Here is a 22245-nt window from a genome sequence, read left to right on the forward strand (position 1 = left end):
GGGCTGCAGGACAAAATGCATGTCCATGTCTACAGCATCTATATTAAACATCAATACCAACAACCTAATCAGCTTAGTTTTGTACTTAGGTTATGCCATTATCATGCCATGCACAGCTGCCATGTCCTAGCAACTGAACCACACTGATGATTTGCATGACCGTCACAGTTCAAAAGCTCTAAATGAATCTGTATGGTTAAAAGATTTACCAGAAAAAAAATTAGGCTATGCATGCACAAGACTGATTTTTCTGTATTTACAATTTATGATAAAACTCACATGTAATCTATACTACTCACTGAGATTGGACTACTTTGACTTCACAGGACAATAACTGCAGCACCTGTGGCAATTTTTACTCTTCCTTGCTTGACTAAGTGTGTTAACGCTGGGCCAAACAAACAACACCACATGGGCAAAAAGCCCCACAGGTCATAAACCATATGAAACACACAGGTAATGTAAAGCGTGGTAGTCTGTCAGTGTGTTACGCCTATGACAGACTGGCACCGTTCCAGAAGCCTGCATTTGGCAAAATGCATGCTGGGATGCATTTCAGCTCATACATCCTGGCATAAAGTAAGCACTAGAGAAAGCTGATGGATAGAGTGAGGGAATATTCTCAATCTATATTCCAGCTAATATGTCTGAACAGTGCAGACAGTTAGTCTACAACAGGCCACTTTAATAATTAGTGAAGCCATTTAATTTAGTATGCTTGACAGTTGAATAGCTTTGCATTAAAAATGTAGGCCGCACCACAATTTGTCTTTAATGCATATCTATACTACACTAGGTCTATTCGTATCGTGCTCTGCAGTATTTTGAGCTGTTTTGTTGAGGATGAGTAATAGCATCGAAATGTTGGCAGGAAAGGCTGAACATCTTCTCTAAAGTCATATTTTCAATACCCGTCTAAATGTTGTTTGTCATGCATTTGCAGCAAGCTGACTCTTACTCTGAAATCCAATCTCATCAAAATACATCAGCCTGTTTTACTTCAAGCGACTAAACAGCCCCACAGCAAACACTCACAAACACCACATCCGTATTTTCTATCCACCCAATGTAATGAATGTTTTTTAAGAGCAACACCTGTATTTGATGGGCTCTTACTATCAGTAAAGGCTAGTCTCAGTTGAGCCTTGTGAGATTATTATATTATCTTATGCCACATTATACCCCTAATTAAAGATTGTGAAATCGTTATGTAGTTTTACGTTGCATTTAACTCTTGACTTAGAAGAAGGTGACAACTATTAGATTTATTAGACCGATTTGTATTACGTTAGACTGCTGATTTATTGTGAATGAATTGCATTGTTTTATGATGCATTACACTGCTGATTTATAAGAAATACTGTTTTCAGAGAATAATGGCCTTATTTGTCTGATTAGAAAAGAAAAGAACATACTACACAGGAAGCCATGGTCATAACTTAGGCTCACTGAGAGAGAAAGAATGTGGATGTTTAGGTTTTATGACTTTGGAGGGAGGCTGAAGCTATAAGAATGTGAGAAACTGTCAGACATTTCAAGATCTGGTGGACCCTCCTGTTCGGACGCTTTATGCTCAAAGTGTTGTATGGAATAAAGAGATTGTTGATTGAGTATTTAGACACCGAGTGTTGTTCTTCCTTCAGCCCAAAGATGAAAGAATTGGGGTATTTAACAGCCTATAGAAGAGGGGAGTCAAACGTAAGGCCTGGGGGCCAGAATTGGCCTGACAAGACTGGACTGCTTTGAAAAATGTGAAGGAGGCTCAGATGACCATACTACACCAAAGTAATTAATAAACAATTAAATGACATAAAAGTTCCTGTTTTTTCAGTCTATATTTTATAACACGTATATACTACTATGTTATATTAACACATCACTAGGATTAAATTGCAGAGAAACCTCTGTAGAATGACAGAAAGGGAAGTTTCACTGGGCTGACCCACTTAAGATTAAAGTGGGTAACGTAAAAGCAGTTTGACATTCCTGCTACAGAGGGATGATGCCTACTCTGTCCACGGTCTACCAATGCTGGGAGTTTTGGACACTCGGGTAGGATACACTCTAAGATAGAGTGACTTTTGCTGTAACAATTTTTGTACTTTGGCATAAAAAGTCAGCGTCTATATGCCCCCAGACGTCTATAGATACGTTCAGTTACGCACCTTGTGGTCATGTCCGATGACTTCTTTAGAATACATGTTGAAAGCCTATAACCAATTGACAATAATGAATATAAAGGGCAGGTGAACAAGCTGTTATAAAAGGGAAAACTATTCAAAGAGGCTAAAATGTTTCATATACCAGTCTGTTAACTTGCTTTTATTTTTTCTTCTGCGTTAGCTTCATTTTTCAGCTCTGTAGGGCGTCACTTATTGTAAACCAATAACAGAACTGTGTCTAGAATAAGTAGAAGAAAAGTGTGGAATGTGTGTCTTCAGAGATGCCCGTACTGTAAGATATCATCATGTGGATGCAAATGATATGGTCCGAGACTTTAGCTGCATTGTGTTCAGTCATAGTGTAACGTGAATGTGATATCACAGAGATGGTATCGCTATACAGGCTTCATTCATAAAATGTGTGCAAAAATAGCAGGTGAAGAGAAACTATGGGCAGCTTCTTTACATGATAATAAAAATGACAATGTTGCTAACAGCTGTCTTTGGTCTACTAATAAAAGTGCCAGCTTTACAGATGCTGCTGTTAGTAATGTACAATTACTGACTCCATTACTGATGTTTGTTTTGTTTTTTGTTTTTTGTTTTGGGGGGGGGGGGGGGTTGCATTTCAATTATGATTTCCAGCAGAAGAAAGACTTTTACTTGTTTGCACAGCTTTTCTTACACCACAAAAGTAATGCAACTGTATTCATACAGCCATGACTTCCACTCTATTTGTTCTGTTTTCCTTTTCAGGGAAGGGAATGATGATCAGCAGGTTACCATAGCAAAAGGGCAACGCTTTTATATAGTGCAAGAAAAACAGAAGACCACGAACAGAGCCTTGAGCCTCACCATATTTAACCTTAAATAATAAAGATGTAGACTAGCAGTTCTAACATTTCTAAACGAGAGCCAGACCACATACATTCCAGATGGTTTCCAGCTAAGAGGATACCAAGATTGATGGTGTTGAAAACCACACTAAGACTCATGAACGATGGAGTCATAGTTCACGGTTTTCCGCTTTGGTGAGCTCTGCTCCAGCAACTCTGGAAATGGACTGAAATGACACGATTCTTGTTGCACATTTGGGCTAATAATGGCTGGAAAATAATTATTTGGAGAATAAATATAAAAAGAACAAAAAGATAGACAATGCTTTAATTATAGACGCTGGATGAAGGCGTGGTTTCTTAAGTGGAACTTCAATGGCCACAGAAATTATAGAGTAGAATCAGCTGTTCAGAAATGTTCAGAAAGCCAAGTGGGCCGTTGAGTACAATCCCTTCCACAAGATTTTTTTTTCCATAGCATTTTCACTGCATGTACTGGTAGCTCAAAAGCATATCCAGATTTTGCTCAGACACCATCACTGTCGCTGGTAGTGACTGCAAGGGAAGGAATGTGAGAAATGTGGAGAGAGGAATTTGACATGTGCTTGGAGGTATGCCTATTAAACACTTAAGGACACTCATTGGTAGATTATCATTTCCAAAGTAAAAAAAAAAAAAAAAAGTCAAGTGATGCCCATGCCTGTTAAAACACTGAAAAGAAGCTTTCAGTCTTTTTTGATCCGTCCAAACAGCACTTTGTTTGAAGGGTATACTTATGGGACTTTCTTTTATCGTTGTGTAAACCTCACAGACAACCTGCCTTTCTTCTTCTTTTATATCCTCCCATGGCAGTCCTCTCTCACAGAATCTGACACTCTAGAAGTGCTTGACTCTCACAAAGTTCTGCATCACCTTTACTTTCGCTGCTTACATCTCAAAATAGATTACTCTGAGTTCTCTGGAGTGCCCCAGAACACTGTCATCACCGTCCTCTGGGAGTTCCCTGTCAGTCCCTTCCCCTACCTTTGCCTGCCGAGCTCTAAAGCATGTATTGGTTTTTTTAATTTGAGGTAGTCTGGAGCCAGACAGGCTCATTTACTCCGCTATCAATAATCCTCAGTGACTCTGTCTCTCACCGTAATGATCAACAAACAACAATAAAAATAAGGATGGGCTTTTTCTTAAAAGCAGGCTGGGGGTAAGAAGGAAGAGCAGCACTGGAGCAGATGAACCGAGCAATAGCAGAAAAGTGGAACAAAAACAGAAGCTGACCATCTATTAAACATGAGGAGAAAATCCCTCATGCTTTCGTACCATGCTTTTTCTGGATAATGGCTCAATTCTTTTTCTATTTGTGATGAATAAATGATGACAGCAGCTTTTCTTCAGCAGTATTACTGATCAAAAAAAAGGTTTGTGAGGGCAGTTTTAAACATAAACAGTGGTCTTGGGAGGATTGCTACTTGTGAGCTTAACTACAGGTCTTTTTTTCCAGACTGTGTTTTGCTGCACTCCTCCCAACTACAACGCTGCTGTAATTTGTGCTTTGTCTATCTTTGTCTTGGTGGTTGTCTTTCCTCTGGTCTCCATGGCATGCTTTGTTCTTTCCCGGTAATCTGGCACATCTGCACAAGCACCATAGCACTGTATAGTTTACAAATTCAACCATTCATTTGACTGCTATAAGACTAAGCCATGGATATGCTGGTAAACCAGTTAGCCTGACATACTTTAGACTGCTGATTGATCTTAATAGTTCTAGTTAGCTATCTGAGGAGCTTGTGGATTTAAGTTGCTGACTTGACCTTCAGTGAGACTCCTCCAGTGAGTCCATGTTTGTATTCCTTCATGTTCAGATCTTTGAAGGTAGCAAGAATGTATCAAAAAGCAGAGACCTGATACTCATGTGTGCCAAGTGTTGTCCAGGACGAATGTCGATTTACCTCTGCACTGCTTCTGGCCAGCTGTTCTGCACCAGTAGGGGGGTAACGTTGGGCTGAACATTATTAGATCAATGTAGCTGGGTGTAGGAATTGCCTGCATTGACTGACTGAATTGTGGGTCAAATCTCCAATCCCACACTGAAATACAAGTCCTGATAAGCCACAAGAACTCTCTCTTTGCTAAGAAACCAGAGAATTTAATACTGTTAATGAAAAGGACGATATCAAGTAATGAGGATGCCATGAATGTGAAATTCTGGGCTGATCCCAATATTAAATGTACACTGTGTAAAATCTTAGTTACACTTGGTGCATAAAGTATCATACGATGTGAGAATGTGGTCAAACTGTTTATCAGAAGATACGTGTGATTTTAGGACACTCAAGCTTAATATTAGCTGGCGTCATGTTAGCCTATAAGCAGTTGTTATTGTTGTTTAGCTGGCTTGTTGTCAGGCGTCCGGAGACAGGAGGGCCACATGTCTAATCTGCTGACCGTATGTAATTATGACAAAATAAGCAAGCATGTTGATGCATGTTTTCATGTGTTAAGAGTTCTGAGTTCAGTTCAAGACATGAAGCTTGAGGTGGAGAGGATGAATTGGACATGAGGAAGGAGAGAAAGCAGTGGAGGCGGCAGATGATGAGGACATGGAGAAAGACATGATGAGAAAATTATACATGTACAAATATTAAACCTTTGAATTAATTAAAAGGCGTATTATGCATGTGCCCGGTCTCTAACTACATAAATAAAACCAGATTAGGGGGAACTTTGATATCCAACTGAGTTACTGTATTCCAGATGGTCGAGCAACATGGTGGTTTCCACAAACTGGTGACCGCTCCTATATATTTTCAATAGAATAATTCTAAGTTAATAAGAATGCATCAGTTTGTTGGAAGACACATTAATCAATGTATATTTATACTTACAACATTCTTTTTGTCTATCAAAGAACCTCAGCAAATTATTCACTGTACCTTTAAAAAGAAAAAAAAAGTGTCTTTTTGCTTGTTTATTTTTGTTTTCTACTGTTTTTTGTGGGAAAACAAAATGAAATGACCATTATGACCAAAATGAAATGACCCAAATCAACACCGGCAAGACAAAGGATCATAGACTTCAGGAGGAAGTCACCCCCTACAACACCGGTGAACATCCAAGGGAAAGACATTGAGATAGTGGACTCTTATAAGCACCTGGGTGTTCACCTCAACAATAAACTGGACTGGACTACAAATACAGACGTCCTGTATAAGAAGGGCCAGAGTCGACTCCACCTGCTGAGGAGACTGAGGTCCTTCGGAGTCTGCAGGACTCTGTTAAGGACATTCTATGACACTGTGGTAGCATCTGCCCTTTTCTATGCAGTGGCCTGCTGGGGGAGTGGATGCACGGACAGGGACAGGAGCAGGATTGACAAACTGGTGCGGAGGTCTAGCTCTGTGCTGGGATGTCCCCTGGAGTCTGTGGAGGTGGTTGGTGAGGGGAGGATGTTAGTAAAGCTGACATCCATCATGAACAACCCACATCACCCACTGCATGAGTATGTGAGTGGGCTGAGCAGCTCCTTTAGTCAGAGACTGAAACACCCTCGCTGCAGGAAGGAGTGCTTTCACAGATCATTCATCCCAACAGCAGTTAGACTATAACTCCTCAATCACGATGTCATAAGTCACTGGACACTGTGAACATCCACGGTCACCACTTCATGCATAATGGACCTTCCATGACCTTCCAAGCTATATAGTTTATGTCTTCCATATTTCCAACTATATCCATAATCACATACTGTGTATGCTACCATTGTATATAGTGTATTATCTTACTTTTTTTCATTGATTGTACTTAATTGTATTTTTGTATTTCCTTCATATATCTGTACCTGAGCTGGGGTGATGCAAAAATTTCCCCGTTGTGGGATCAATAAAGTCTTATCTTATCTTATTATAAAAATATTCAGCTAAACACTAAATGTCATATCATTTGCTAACACACAGTCAACAAAGCTGATATTGGCTGATATATTAGTCCATCTCCACTTTATAACATTTTTAAATACACTGAGTTATAGAGGGGTATCTGGCACTTTTACAAACAAGAAAATTGCAGTCTAGGAGACAAGCATGAGACTGATAGCATGGCACTAATATTAACTTACACAGCAGCTTCCTCCAACATGCTCAACCACTTCTTATTATGTGCGAGAAGGGGAGAGAGCCAGAGAAAAACAGTCTGGATTTAAGGTCCCAAAGTGCAATAACTAGATGAGCAAGAGTCACAGCCAGCTTGCTCTTGCATTATTTTCCAAAAGATTAAACTCCAAATTTGTGTCATTCAAGGCAAAATATGAGGAATAATAAAGGAGCAGTAAATGCAGTCATTTCAGCACCCGATCTTACACTTGACTTTTTTTTTTTTTATACGAGGACAAAATGTTAAAACAGCTGATGAAGGACAGCTCAGGAGATTTTAAAGTCCAAAATACCAGCATAATCCTGTGAGTGTGATTTATGGCAGTCTAATCCTATACGCTCGTCCAGACACAAGCTTGCGGTCGCTATTAACACTTGTGCTGCTTCGGGGGTATTCATGAAGCCAGCGCAAAACAGCTTTGCAATTTGTTCACCACACCCCATCTGCTTCATCAAGCAGCAATATTCCCTTTCTCACCAGCACGACTTGCAAATCACATCCAGAGCGGGGCAAGCTTGTCTCCTTTTACAGAGCGGTGGTTTCCTTGCATTCACTGCGGCCGGCCGGGATATGCTATCTAGACAATACCTGAAGGGGATGCTGAACAATGACTTGATTGAGAAAAGACACAATTGAGTTCACCTAGACATTCCACAGCAGATGTGAGGGCGACAGAGTATCGACAGAGGGCCACTGGTGCTGCTGGTTATTAATAGACAGTCAATGGGGGATTCTGCTTTGTTTAGATACAAATGGGGTCTCCTGAATGGGACAGCAATGACAGGATATGCATGTGTGAAGACAAAACCACAAGCAGAAGAAAAAAATAACAGAAGCAACTTAAGAGGAAATAGCAGAAAAAACACACTAGTTTATACCTCAGTGTTTCTTTAATAGCAACAAGAGTTCAAAATAAAAAATAAAATAAATGGTCCATGATCCCGACCCCTCCAAAAAAAACAAATCACTCACTTCACTCATTACATGAATGATCGGACATCACACTTCAAACACACCGTACTTACAGAACTGGAGGCTCAGGCTGAGGATGGCCAGCGCTGCTCCACCTACCACCACCAGGAGGAGGAAGCGGTTACGAGCCAGCATCTTGTCATTTGATCATGTGATTGGTCTGCTGCGCCCCTGTCCATGAGCCATCCAGACCAAGTCCAATACCCTGCAGTCTGGACACAGAGCCAGGGAATCCATGTCAAACAGTATCTTTACCTTTGCCTGACACCCCTGAAAGTTTCATGCAATAAACTTGTTTCTCCTTGTGCTTCACAACATTTCAAATATTTCAAACATATCAGCAGATAAAGGTTTTCAACCCTTTATGTCATGAAGTTCACTGATATAATACATTTGCCCATATGAAACAAATGCTGATGAATGGACACCTCACGAAAGCACAGCTGAGCCATTCTGGCACAAGCTCCGGACTGTTTCAGGAGAATCAATTTGAGCGTGCATCAGATGTGTTGTCTCTGCTGGAAATACTCCAAGCGGTTCGGGCTAACTGGACAGCGTGTGCAGGCGCTGAAAACACCACGTCCACTCGCTTGATGTGAATTTACACCAGACAACCACATTTGTCTGTCACATAGATGTAGTACTAAGACACTTTTCTGAAATCGTCATCTAATGTGATCATTTTTCAACTCATCGACTGGAGATGTGACAGAATGAAAACACATTTAACTGTCCAGCGTTCTTGATGTCATGATGCATCTAGTGCTGGTTTGTCATTAATAAATCAGACTTTGGTTGCTGCAGCAGAAAAAAAAGACAAAATTTCATCGCACAAATCAGTGGTGCAGATTTACACTTTGCCTGAAACAGAGCAAAAGTGCAAATTGGTTTGCAAATGCAGGGCATCATTGTCACTTAGAAAGTGTATGAATCAGAATCAGAATACTTTATTAATCCCGAAGGAAATATGCTTATGCATATTTGCTCTCTAAATTGCTTAATGAATATTAAGCTAGTGATGAGTTATATTAATGAGCCTCCCAAGCCATCAGTCCTCTGGCTTATTGCTAGTTACCAGCCAGCGAGCTTGTGTACTTTATTATTTCAGCATATTGAAGATTGCTGTTCTTATTCTGGTCACACTTGGCTTCATTATTTGTTTACAGCACAGCTACAGTTCCAGGTGACTTCAAGTCAAATGGATGTTACATGTCACTGGCCAGCAGCAGCCTTTATTCAGTTTGAATTTTGCTGTAAATGAATATGGATCAGTCAGTATGGAGTAATGCTGCTTTAAATTCTTGACGATTTGGTGGACTACCTCTACTGCATGTGGTTAGGAGACTGAAACGGTGTCTGGTAAACATAGCTGATCCTTTGCCCTGGGTTCAATAACTAAAGAGTCCACCATAAAGCCAATGTATTATACTGAAATCTGTGATTATTCATTCTGAATTATACTTAAAAACTGCAACAGGTCATTCAACTAATGAGACTGTTTTAAGGCAAGACTGTAATGTGTAACCACCTAAATTACGGTTTGCAAATTTAAAAATGGTCGACTACCTTTGCAAACAGGATATTCAATTAATATTACTGCAAGGCACTTTTACGCATGGGCATTATGATCAGAGGCTGAGCCCACCTAAAGGTTTCCTGGAATCGACCCTTTTTTAGGTGGTCTTAAAAACAGAAGTATGACTGCATTTTAGGGTTGGGGGGGGGGGGGGGGGGGGGTACCGGATGTTTCGGCATACATACACTTATGTTAAGCCCGGGTTGTTTTTTCAGAAGCCCGGGGTCTTTTGGGGTGTGATTTTTTCATAGTTAGATGCCTGGCTGATAACTGTATAAAACAAAAACTACACACAATATTCGAAGCACATAGTGCACACTGTGGGAATTTACGACTGTGCGTAAATCCCCCCTAATATTGGTATGATCCGAGCTCAGACACTGAGCGAGGGGGCGGGGGGAGCTGCTGCCTGCGAGTGTGCTGTTGGAGAAGCGCAGCCAGGCAAACAGAGGAGAACTGAAGATACCAAAGCAAATCATTCATACTGTACAAATAATGTCAATATGACAGTGTATCACAAAAGAAATGGATCACTTAACCCATATTACGTTTCTTGCTCTTCAAGTGAATCAACAAATGGCGAAATGAAAAGCCGAACAACTAGGGCTGGGCCATATTATACCGTTCACGGTAATACCGGTATAATGTTAGGCAACGATAGGAAAATGAAATATCGCGATAGAATGGGAGTAAAACGCGCATGCGCAGTGCCTTTGTTTTCATACGCACATGGCCGATTGTTGAGTGAAACAGATGAACCAGAATTGGTTTGTAAAAACGGTGCAACTTCAGTGATGTGGAACTGGTTTGGTGTTTGTCCGTCAGATACACAACAAAGCACATTTTTTTGCAGAACATGCAAGCGGCCGTCGTTATTGTCGTATTTGTCGGACTAAGATGCTCTTAAATCTGGGAGTAATCTGGGTCCTAAACTCCGTATGCTTCAGGTCAAACAACACTGCAGCATCACAGAGTTAAAAACTGTCTAAATTCTTTCATCTTTAATAAAACGATCAGCATTGCTGCTTTACCAGGTGTAACTATAAAGTTTAACTTCCAGGCATCCATGAAAACAAAAGTTATTACATTTAATGGAGTTAGAAGTTAGCAGGAAGCTAGCGGAAGTTAGCTCGCTAGTTTCGCTAGTTACCTAAGCATGATATTGCATGTTCTGACTGAGAGATTTCTGAAAAAAATCAAACGTACAGCTCTGCTATCACTTCCAACATAAATGAAGACAGGAAACTAAACAGCAGTGACGTTTGTAGGGTTACTGAAGTTGGGCTAGCTGGTATATAATGATGTGCTACGTGATCGCTAGCGACACAGCTATGTTAGCATAACATAAACAGTGAAGCTGGAGGACGAACACTAACACTTTTCCACTTATAAAAGTTAACGTGAAGGTTCTTCATGGTTAGAGACAAATGCAATCGCATGGCTGTAAACGGACCAAACTTCAGTCAGGAGAACAACTGAGATAATCCATCCACAATACGAGGTTAGTCATTAATATACTGCAACAACATGGGAATAGAGCAGCTGCCAGAGAATTCAACATTAATGAATCAATGGTACAGAAGTGGAGGAAGCAAGAAGAATGAGTTTAATAAAGTTTGATTTATCTGACTGCTTTGTTTCGCTTAATGTGCCTTATAATCCCGTGCACCTTATGGTCCGAAAAATGCATACTGCACACTGCAGTTTAATGTTGCAAAGCACCTCTTTTTAACTTCAGTGGATATTATACATGGTTATGCTCAGGATATGTCAGCCCATTTCTACTGGAAATGCCTTTTGGTTAAACTTTCAGCAAGGAATTTGCATTTGCACTGTTACATTTTTATAAAGCTTTAATGTACACAAAAACCAGCTTCTTGTTTAAGTGAAAATAAATGGAAGGTTGTCTTTTTGCACTAGTAATGTTGTGGAGTTGTATTTTGTCTCGCATCAATTATATCGTCGGTTATATCGTTATCGCAAATTTTCAAATATATATCGTGATAAATATATTTGGCCATATCGCCCTGCTCTACGAACAACAACAATGCTGTTTCTTTAGAGAGTCTTAGCTTACATGTGTTTATTTCATAGTTTCAGTTGTTTCCCTCCATGGCTAAATAAATCTGTTTCAGTAATGCACTGATATACAAGAATGGGCATAAGGGGCTTCTTTCAAAGAAAAAACTCAGGTAGATGTTATTTTATATATTATGCTTTGTATGTTGTTCAGTATATTTCTATGCAAAACAAGAGGAATTTCAATACACAGCAGTATATTCACAGTTGAAACCAGATATTTACATACACTTTATGGAAAACACAAAAACATTTTTTCACTGTACAACATTAATTTAGAGTAAACTTGTTTTGTTTTATGTAAATAAATATTGAAATCCATCCATCCATCCATCCATTCGCTTCTCCTTTTCAGGGTCGCGGGGGGCGCTGGAGCCTATCCCAGCTGTCATAGGGCGAGAGGCGGGGTACACCCTGGACAGGTCGTCAGTCTGTCGCAGGGCCAACACACAGGGACAGACAACCATTCGCACTCACATTCACTCGCACATTCACACAATGGCAATTTGGATTTTCCAATTAACCTATCCCCTCAAGCTGCATGTCTTTGGACGGTGGGAGGAAGCCGGAGTACCCGGAGGGAACCCACGCAAACACGGGGAGAACATGCAAACTCCACACAGAAAGACCCCGGCCTGATGTTGGAATTGAACTCAGGACCTTCTTGCTGTGCGGCAACAGTGCTAACCACCGTGCTGCCCCCCTAAATATTGAAATATCTTTTGAATTACTTAAATGTCAGAATAAAGAGACCGAGCTGTCTATTTTTATCACTTTCATCAAATTTAGGAGTACATATACACTAAGTTTATTGTTAATTAATAAGAAAACTCCAGACGATTCTGTTCTGAGCTGAAGAAGCTTCTGATAGGTTAGTAGAGTCCATGTGAGTAAATTGGTGGCACAGCTGTGGATGCATATAAGGCAAAACACAGAGCCCGTTTCTTTAAAATGGGAAACCAAAACACCAGGAAAAGAATTGTGGAGCTCCATAAGTGTGGCTCAATTTTGAATACAATTTGGTGCCATTTATAATTAAGAAATACAGATAGAAAGTTAACAAATATGTTTTTTATATTTATCAATCTAAAAAAAATAAACATTTAGTCTGATTTGATGTTACAGTTAAAAAAGTGTTTGTGATTTTATCTGAAGAGTATGTAAATATCTGGTTTCAACTGTATATTTGATTATGTTGGTGTTTGGCTTGATTGTCAGCACAAAGAGGGAGAGAGAGGAACAGAGAGGGAAAGGGAGAGAGAATGAGGACAGAGCAGATGGAACAAGAGCGGGTGAGAAACACATGTTAGTCAAATGGTTGTTTACCAAAAGTATCACCGTATCATAGGTACTCGTGTATCTCATACCTAGTGTTTCTTTTTAGGTTTGTTATTTTTTCAAATTCTGTATTTATTAAGTTATGCAGACTTGTTTGCACAACAAGGCTAAATAATTATATAAACTTTTCTAAATAGTGGACTTTGGTACAATTAAAAAATAAGTGTAGTGCAGCTCTATGATGATTTTTAGTGCTACTATCATCTAGTTCTGATTCTGGTTCTGTCTTGATTAAGTCCTAAGTAGTCCTGATTTTGAACTGTTGTAGTCCTGCTTTAATTCCGGATCAGTTCTGGGTCTGGTTGAATTGGGGTTTAGTCCACGTGTCTTGATACAGCCCTGATTCTGTTCTGCCTTGCTGCCTAGTTAAAAACCTAGTTTAAGGTGTCCTGCATATGTGATATATATTTTTCGCTATATAAAGTCATTCTTTTTTTAACAAAACTCAAAAAAATCTTTCAGCCATTTCTAACCCCCCCCCCCCCCCCCATCCCACATGCATACTACCCTTTAGGGCTAAACCCCGGGTGTATCAAATGCCTGCCTCCGCCTCTGATTTAATCCATATGCTTGTTATCTTTTTTTTTTTTTTAATGAACAAGGGAGGCCTATTTTAAGTTAACGGGGTGCTACTTTGCACAATGCTTTCACGTGGAACTCAAAGAATCCAAAATAAAGGAGTCAAATAACATTGAGTTATCTAGAGTCACGCTTTAACTAACAGAAAAAAACGGAAGTACTTGAGAGATGCGGGACAGAAGGGTCTGTTAGCGTTAGTTAACTAGTTAGCTAACATTTAGCTAGCTGGCGTTCATTAATCTTTCATGTTGCCTCAGCAGTCCCGCTGACTGACAGCTTTATGGACAATACAGTACTGTTGCCAGTGTTATCAGGGTTACTGTGACTCGACTTCCTTTCACTTTATTCGTCTATACCTGTTGCTTCAAAGCGCTGGAAAAAGGGCAAGTTATTATGTTAAAGCGTAGCTTTGTGTTACCAAGCATGAATACATTAAGTTGCCACATCAACAATCCGACTCGCTCCAAAAAAAGACGAACAAGGAAACACTAGTTGCACACTTTCGAACAGCTACAATCATCAGCAAATGAATATTTTATTTTTTGTTTTCCTTACCTGGAAGAACTGACGCTGTCAGAGCCACGGACAACAGGGTCAAGCACTTGAATCCAGCGCTTCTGTGTCCGCGATACGACTGACTGTGGACAGTGTGAAGAGACCGGCGTCGAGTCAGAGATGATGTACAGCACGACTTCCTGTCGCAATTTTCAAAATAAAAATGACCATGGCAAATATCCTGCCACATTTCGCACATGAACGAGGGCATCAATTGTGTGCCTTATTTTTAGATATGCAGTTTTTTTCTAATTCGCGAATTTAAGCAGGATAATAACTACCGTGAATATAAATTATGAAAGAGTGAAGTACGACAAAACAAAAATAGTTCTCTTTTGGGTTTCCGGCTTTAATTTAGCACTCTTTCTCTAACTTAACAAATGTGTAAAGTCAGTCAAAAGCGTAGCGCGACGGCTCCATCTACTGGACTCTTTCTTTCATTCTTTCTCCCTGTCCTATCCCCCAGTCATGTCTGTCCCGTTTGTAGGAACTGAAAATAAAATAAATTCATAATTATAATAAAGGTCAATCAAATGGACCAATATGGCAAGGCCATGATGATCCACTTGGTAAAATAAATCCGCTTGGCATCTTTCTTGGCCTTAAGACAACAATTCTGATGGCTAAAGATCCAAACGGGACACAAAAAAAGAAAAAAGAAAAAAAAATACATGTATATTAATAGTTTTTACATTTAACTGCAGTTAAATGTAAAACCTATTAATATACATGTATATTAATAGGTTTTACAGGTTTCCCAACAGATAAAGACCTCTATCGTAAATATACTTCACCAAAGTAATTAAGTAGTAGATAAATCACAATAATGTTCAAGTTATTTAAAATTACAGAAAGATTTATAGAAGAACTCCTATAAAATCTTTCTGTAATTTTACAGAAATTATTTATAGAAATGTTTTTTCACAGAGAGGAACTTTTTTTCTTTTTTTTTTACAATTTAAGGCCAAAAAGTCATGCTTAGAGCACTATTTCTTTATCACATGGAAATCCAGACATGCTGTTGAAATTGCTCTTTCCTTTCTAATATAAAGATATCTCTGGCATTAAATGCACAGTTCATCTTCTTTACAATGACAGAAGGGAGCGCTTCACTGGTCCTTTAAGATCAAAGTGGGATGTATGTGGTCCGGTATTTAAATGAGTTTGACAGCCCTGCCCTAGAATATCAATAGTTCCCACTGTGTCTGCGTGGGTTCTTTCTGTTTACTCTAGTTTCCTCCCACAGCTCACAAGAAAAAATAAATATCATTAAAATTTGCAGTCCTGTGTGACCTTCTAATGATAGAGACAAGTCCAACTTAATTTCTTTGTCTTTCACAATCACTGTTCAAATGTAACTTTCAAAAGTAGTTTTAAGTATTTCACAGGAAAAGAGACACTCCTTTCCTTAAACATACTTGCAAGTTAGGCAAAATTAAGCTTCATAATACAGCCTCCACGCTGAAAAGTACAGTGTACTTATAATGTAAAATGGAGAAATATTGTTTGTTTTGTGCAAAATTACCTAGAAATTATGCAGTACTTAAAATTACTTATGGAGTACTTAATTTACTAACAGCATATTTATTTGTTTCCTGTAGAAACCAGATTTGTTACCCCCTTACTCTAGCTTGCATACAATTAAGTATCTGTAGTTAAATATAATTAATATGTAATATCAAATAAAAGAGAGCAACATAATACATAAGACACTCACAATAATCTGATTAAGTGTAAATAACATAAATAATTTAACTAAATGTTGAATGTTATTGTTCAGCACACAAGACTGACAGCACACAATGTGCTTTGAGGTCATTGAAATTCCTTTTAATTACAGGGGAATTACAGCCTTAATCATAGGCTATAATATGAGGGGTTACTTTGTAAAGGTAAGCCTGAAGCATGCTAAGAATAAGCATGAATGGTCCAAAAGTCAACATGCAGAGATAGTTAATGACATTCAGAAATTAATTTAAGTTACTTCAGCCGTTATAAAATCACCAGCACCAATGACATTAACTCAAACTTTAAATTCTTCTTATGTAGGAAACAACAGCAGCCACAGTTTAAACTAAATGAAAGCACAAAGATTCCACTGTTATGCGTTATTTTCAGACTTCTATTGAGAAATATCAAAATTTAAACATTATTTTTATTGTGTGTTTTCTTTTGTTTTGGTTTTATTTTGCCAAAGTCAGACATATTTGATGCCGTTCTAAAAGTGCCATAACACTTCCTTTATGATTTAAATGAAAATGTCACCACTGAAAAGTTTTGAAAAATGACACGATTGGTTCAAAGTTAATGGTCCGTTTCTTTCTAGACTACTGCTGCCAGTGTCCTGCAGCGCTGCCGTCTGGCTGCCACTAATCAGTGTCATCCTGCCTGCAGCACACCACTGTCTGCTCATGTGGTTAACGAATTCTGCAATGACTTAACTCGCATTCAGCCGCTGAGACTTTTGCTGATAACAACATCTTATTTCAGGACGCATTTTCAGTCTGCTTACCTGCTTAACTCACAGCTCCATTGTTTATTTCAGTGTTTTCAGCCTTTGTCTACCAAGACAAACACACTAGTCAGTTCATCGCTGAATGTGATGTGGATTTAGTGGATACATCGATATGTTTTAAGAGTGAAAAATTACATTTTGCCGCAATCGAATTTATATTCATCAAATATCTGTACAGAAGATAAAGAATATAAGAAAATGAGTATAAAAAAATACATTCTCGACAAGGGAGAACTCCCACTCTTGGTCTTACTAGGCGGTGATCATGAGATAGTCAAGAATGAAAGGGATCCTAGAGATCTTTAAATAAAGTTAAGTTAAATTAAAAGTCAAAAATAATCACACTTTTATCTCGTGGTTGAGAGAACAATAAGTTTCATTCAAAAGTTTTTTCATCAAAAGTTTTATTTTTAGATCATCTGCAGTGGTTTGGCTGCCGGAAAATACCTTTGTGGAAGTTTTAGGGACATTCCAGTGTCAACATCCCCTTTATGGCATTCACTTGTGGTCAATGTTTCTTACAGATCTGTTATTGTTTTAATCTTCTGCTCTTAATGTTTAGTGTAGTTGTCATTTTTTACTGATCAAGGGACATGTCTTGTCATAAATCCTTAATCAACCAATTAGCATAAGTTAGCCAAAATGCCAATTTTGCAATCAATATCTTTCTTGATCTTTCTGAAACTAAAATACAGTGGCATTGTTTTTTGTCTGGAAGCAGGTTTTTAGCTCCATTCACTCCTATTCAATGAGGATTTCTTGTAACTAGAGCCAAACCACAATTTAAAATTCTGCTATTCTGGTTCCGGCAAGGGGCTCACAGTTGCTAGGCGAAATCAGTCACAAAGGAGTTGCCACGCTAAAAACCACCTTGTGATTGCTTTGGATACCCTGATCGCCAATAGTTTGCATGGAAGATGCCAAATTATATGCAAGCACTCACTCACTAACTAGTAGATGAGTCGTAATAAAACTTGAAGAAACACAAACCATAAGAGGCGAATATTCACCAGGCAGAACCATCTTCTTTTCCAATTTGTGTTGCATGTTTCACAGTCTTCTTAGTTTGTATACAAGTCAAATAGAAACTGCCAGAGCAACCTCCTAGCAACCAAAACAATTGCAAGGAGAGAAAAAACTGAGGTGACCCTTGCACAGATAATATGTAGATGTAAGAAGGCACTTCCTTGACCTCACTTCAGTGTGTTTGTTAATACAACAGATGAGTAACCCCAAATTCGGTTACACCATTGTTCAATAACCCTTTCCTTTGAAAACGTTTTCATGGAACAAGCTGAAACGACTGTTAGCCACTGGATCAGCATTCTTGGAGGAAGCTCTCAGGCCCTCAGTGGCTCATTGTCTGTAACTTCCTCCTGCTTCTTCTGCAGTAATATCTGAAGGTACGGCAGTCATATGAGCAGAGCTGTTGAACATGCAACCACTTAACTTGAACAGTTTCCTTCCCACTCTACTCTGCACCAATGGAAGTCATGGGATGGGGATGACAGGGATTATGCGGGTGATTGGGAATATCATGTCTGTGCTCATGTGTGCGCATTTGTGTTGCCACGTGAAAACCTTTAAGAAGTTAACTGAGCAAATGTGTACTATGTTTGAGTGTGTCTTTTTTTACAGTAATGCTAAGGCTGTGCTAATATGATTTTATAAGAATTCAAATCAGGCTTGGGGATCAGATGTGTGTGTGTGTGTGTGTGTGTGTGTGTGTGTGTGTGTGTGTGTGTGTGTGTGTGTGTGTGTGTGAGAACATCATGAGATATGGGTTGGCAAGAGACACACTGAGTCTGAGAGACTGCAGTGTGTGTGAATTCCTGACATCCCAGATTGATTTTCAGTGAATCACGGGTTTCATTCCTTGCTATGTGAATGGAGGAGATTATATAACACTGTCTCTCTTGTTTTCTTTTTCCCCCAATTAAACTAGATAAAAGTAGGACTTTTATCTAGTCCCACTAGTAGAACCAAATTTGAAAAGGTTAGCAGGTTAAAACACACACTTAAGACTGTGAACACGATAAACACTGAAACTATGTGTTAGCATTGAAAATTATTTACTTGTTAACATATTGATGTTAGAGTGCCGAGCATAATTGCACCTGGAATACTTTTATGATAATTGAACGGCTGATTTGGGCAGCATTAGCATGAATGCTAATGCTAATGTTTTAGCTAATGCTTAGCTAAAGCCTTGAACATATAGTTACTTTAAATTTACATAATAAATTTATGTTCAGTAGTAAAGTTAAATATGTTTAAGTCAACATGACTACATCATTTGTCATGGCTGTCAATTAAAAAAAAAAACAGTACAATATTAATATATTATCAGTAATTTGATGTTGAAATCGCCCCAGACAACTGAACCGAATTTCTGGGATTTCCTTACCTGGATGATTGAGCATGTATCAAAAAAATGTCACACAAAGGGAGGTGGAGCTTGACTTGAGTTTCAAATGGAAAACAAGCCTTTATTATGGAAAATTACAAGAAACCGAAAACAAAGCACCAAGGACAGTGGCAAAAACTAAACTAGAACCTAAACTGGGAAAACTATGAGGACTGTGGTAACTATGAATCAACTATGACAACTATGACAAGACATGGAGGAAGGTAACACAGATGACCCGACAAAGACAGAATGAAAACACACAGACTAAATACACACAGGAGGTGATCAGGAGAAGTGGAAACACATGGGAAAACAGCTAACACAAATGAATATCATGACAGCACAGGGAAAAATAACACTAAGCACAATGAACATAGAAACAAGACTTTCAAAATAAAACAGGAAACATAACGAGATGCTGACATGACACGAGCGTGACAACATGAAACACATGACAGACTAAGACTAACATGGTGGACTGACGAAGAGAGCGAACACTGTAGAACAACCAGAGGGAAAAGGGAAGTGGAGATGAAACATTGAGCACAAAGAGAGACTTATAAATTAGAAGTTATAGGAAACGAAACTAGAATAAAACTCAACTGAATCCTAACTAGTAATGCTAACACAAGAACTTAACATATGAACATGACAAGATGCAGACATGACACGAACTGGGTAACGTGAACCACACAGACATGAAACAGGACAGGTTAGACACACGAACCAACAAAGGAGACTAAAGCACCGGGGGTGAAGACACAAAAGGATCTAATAAGGAGGAACTATAACTGAGGATCTAGGAGCTAACGATGATTAAATGGACCAAAACATAAACAATGAAAAACCAAATACAATGAAACTCAAAACACTGGGTGACACAACCCAGGACCATGACAAATAAGTTAGTATTTTGCACTTCCTGTACCCTTTTCTCAAACTCATTTGTTGTTTTGAATGTGATTTCAGGTACATGAATGACATTTTCACATCTTGTTTTACCACATAAAACACACAAGTAAATATCCCAGTTATACAATGAAACTTGTATAATGTGTTATAACTTGTAACTTGTGTATATAACTTGTAACATGCGTCTTGGTCATTGTGTCCTTGGGCAAGACACCCGTTGCCTACTGGTGGTGGTCAGAGGGCCCGGTGGCGCCAGTGTCCAGCAGCCTCGCCTCTGTCAGTGCGCTCCAGGGCAGCTGTGGCTACAATGTAGCTTGCCACCACCAGTGTGTGAATGTGTGTGTGAATGGGTGGATGACTGAATGTAGTGCAAAGTCCATAGGGACTAGTAAAGCGCTATACAAATACAGGCCATTTACCATTTAAATCAAACTTGAAATTGCGTGGGATATTCAAAGTCATGATGTTGAATTCAGGGAATTAGTGGTGTTGATGTTATATAACTGTACTATACTCAGTGTTTTATCTCCTTTGACTGTATTCACTCTCCAGAAATCATAAACTTGGAGTAAGTTTGTGGAAAATATCTTGTTGAATAAAGCATGTATGTGTCGTAACTTTTTATTTCTTAAAGCATAAGAGAATAACCAATTAGCCCTTTGTCAAACAAACCAGGACAATGCTAACTTTGAGGCCGACCTATGAAAACCATGATCCCTACACTTCTTTGTAGCAGAGAGGATCCCATTGTTAAAAACAATGAAAACTGTTGGTTTTCTTCTGCTTTTTCGATTGCATTTTGCTTTCAGACTACTTTGTCATGTTAGTCACCATTTCGGTTTCTTCCTTTCCTGTTCAAGCCAACTTTTCAACCACATACCTACCTACCCATAAATCAGCAGTGAGCTAAGTGGAGTTTGGGTATTTGGATGGCTTCTCCATTGTAGCCTCTTCCTAGGTTGAATTCCTACAATCGATATAATCGGAACAATAAAATTAGCAACAACAACAACAACAAAAAAAGATGCCAGCCATCCTGGAGTTTAATCAGGGCTTAAAGATGCCAGGCAGCACGTGAGTACAGCGTGGTTATCTCTGTAATGAGTGACTATGCGAGTGTCACATGTGCTCCACACATAAACCCAGTGCCCTGGAAATGGTTAAACTTTAACTGGCATTACCCTAATAAATTTCACTCGTGTACAAAAGAAAACATCTATCTTATCTCCACAAAACAAAACACACGATTTCAGGCCGTATAATCCCTGTGAACTGTGTTCTTGGAAATACTGCAGGTAAACTGTATAAGTGGTAAAGGCATGTCTGTCCGTATGTCATTTGTCTTAATTATAGAAGTTGAGCTGCCCAGGTGATCAAACAGTTGTTTGATCATTCATGTGTTTACTGAGCATGTGCGTTCCCGATGTGTTTTAAGCACAGCAGTGGTGTGAAAGGTCTGCTTTTCTTCTTCTTCTGCAAAAAAAGAGTCAGTATTCAGAGTAAAATACACATATTTTCTGTAGTAAACACATCATTTATTGCTCTTGTGGTGGCCAAAGAACTGCACATTACTGCACAGTCATACACAAATACCTGTATTTCCTATATACAGCATATAAACTAGTCTCCTTATATGGTGCACAGACCTTGCCAGGGATTACTTCAGAGAGGGTTTCCCCAAATCAATTTTCTTTATAAGGGAGCACCCTAATATGGCCTCCGCCAAGCTACACAGTCACTGTCTCCCTAATACAGTGGGTGCAGGAACCTCTGGCGTCAACTCAGGGGGGCAGTGACCTTTTCTCTTCCTTTAAATTACTGCAGTTGGATAGATATAAGAGCTAAAGATATCCTATATACCCTAAAAGTGAGCCCCTGGTTGTTTAAACAAAGACAACAACACTTTTGCTGAACCAAAGCAATCATGTGCCAACATGCCATATAGTTAAATAACGTCATATAGTGATTGGACAGGAAAAGTATTATTCAATGTATCGAAATAGTTAGCTTAAGTTGGCTAAAATCAGCTACCATCACAAAAGGGGACACACAAGAGCAATATTAAGAAACCGAGTAAATCCTGATAATTGCAGTAGGTTTAATCCCCAGTCTGCATATAAAATAACCGACTGGCCACAGGATTGCTTTGCACGCTCTGTACGCGATTT

General features: G+C 39.0%; 1 protein-coding gene across 1 annotated transcript in view; it reads right to left on the reverse strand.

Moving 5' to 3' along the window:
• The window catches only part of pxylp1 (2-phosphoxylose phosphatase 1), a 28498-nt gene extending 14151 nt beyond the window's left edge, over positions 1-14347 (reverse strand). The window contains exons 1-2 of the mRNA XM_085380381.1: positions 14241-14347; positions 8167-8325 (exon numbers count right to left, since the gene is read on the reverse strand). Of these exons, the coding sequence (XP_085236507.1) occupies positions 8167-8248 (82 nt within the window). The 5' untranslated portion in view covers positions 8249-8325; positions 14241-14347. The remainder of the gene's footprint in view (positions 1-8166; positions 8326-14240) is intronic.
• Positions 14348-22245: the final 7898 nt, after the last annotated feature.

Source organism: Rhamphochromis longiceps, linkage group LG14, assembly GCF_057381845.1.
Source record: "Rhamphochromis longiceps isolate RC_006_pf linkage group LG14, R_longiceps_female_GT1.1, whole genome shotgun sequence".
Lineage (NCBI taxonomy): Eukaryota > Metazoa > Chordata > Actinopteri > Cichliformes > Cichlidae > Rhamphochromis > Rhamphochromis longiceps.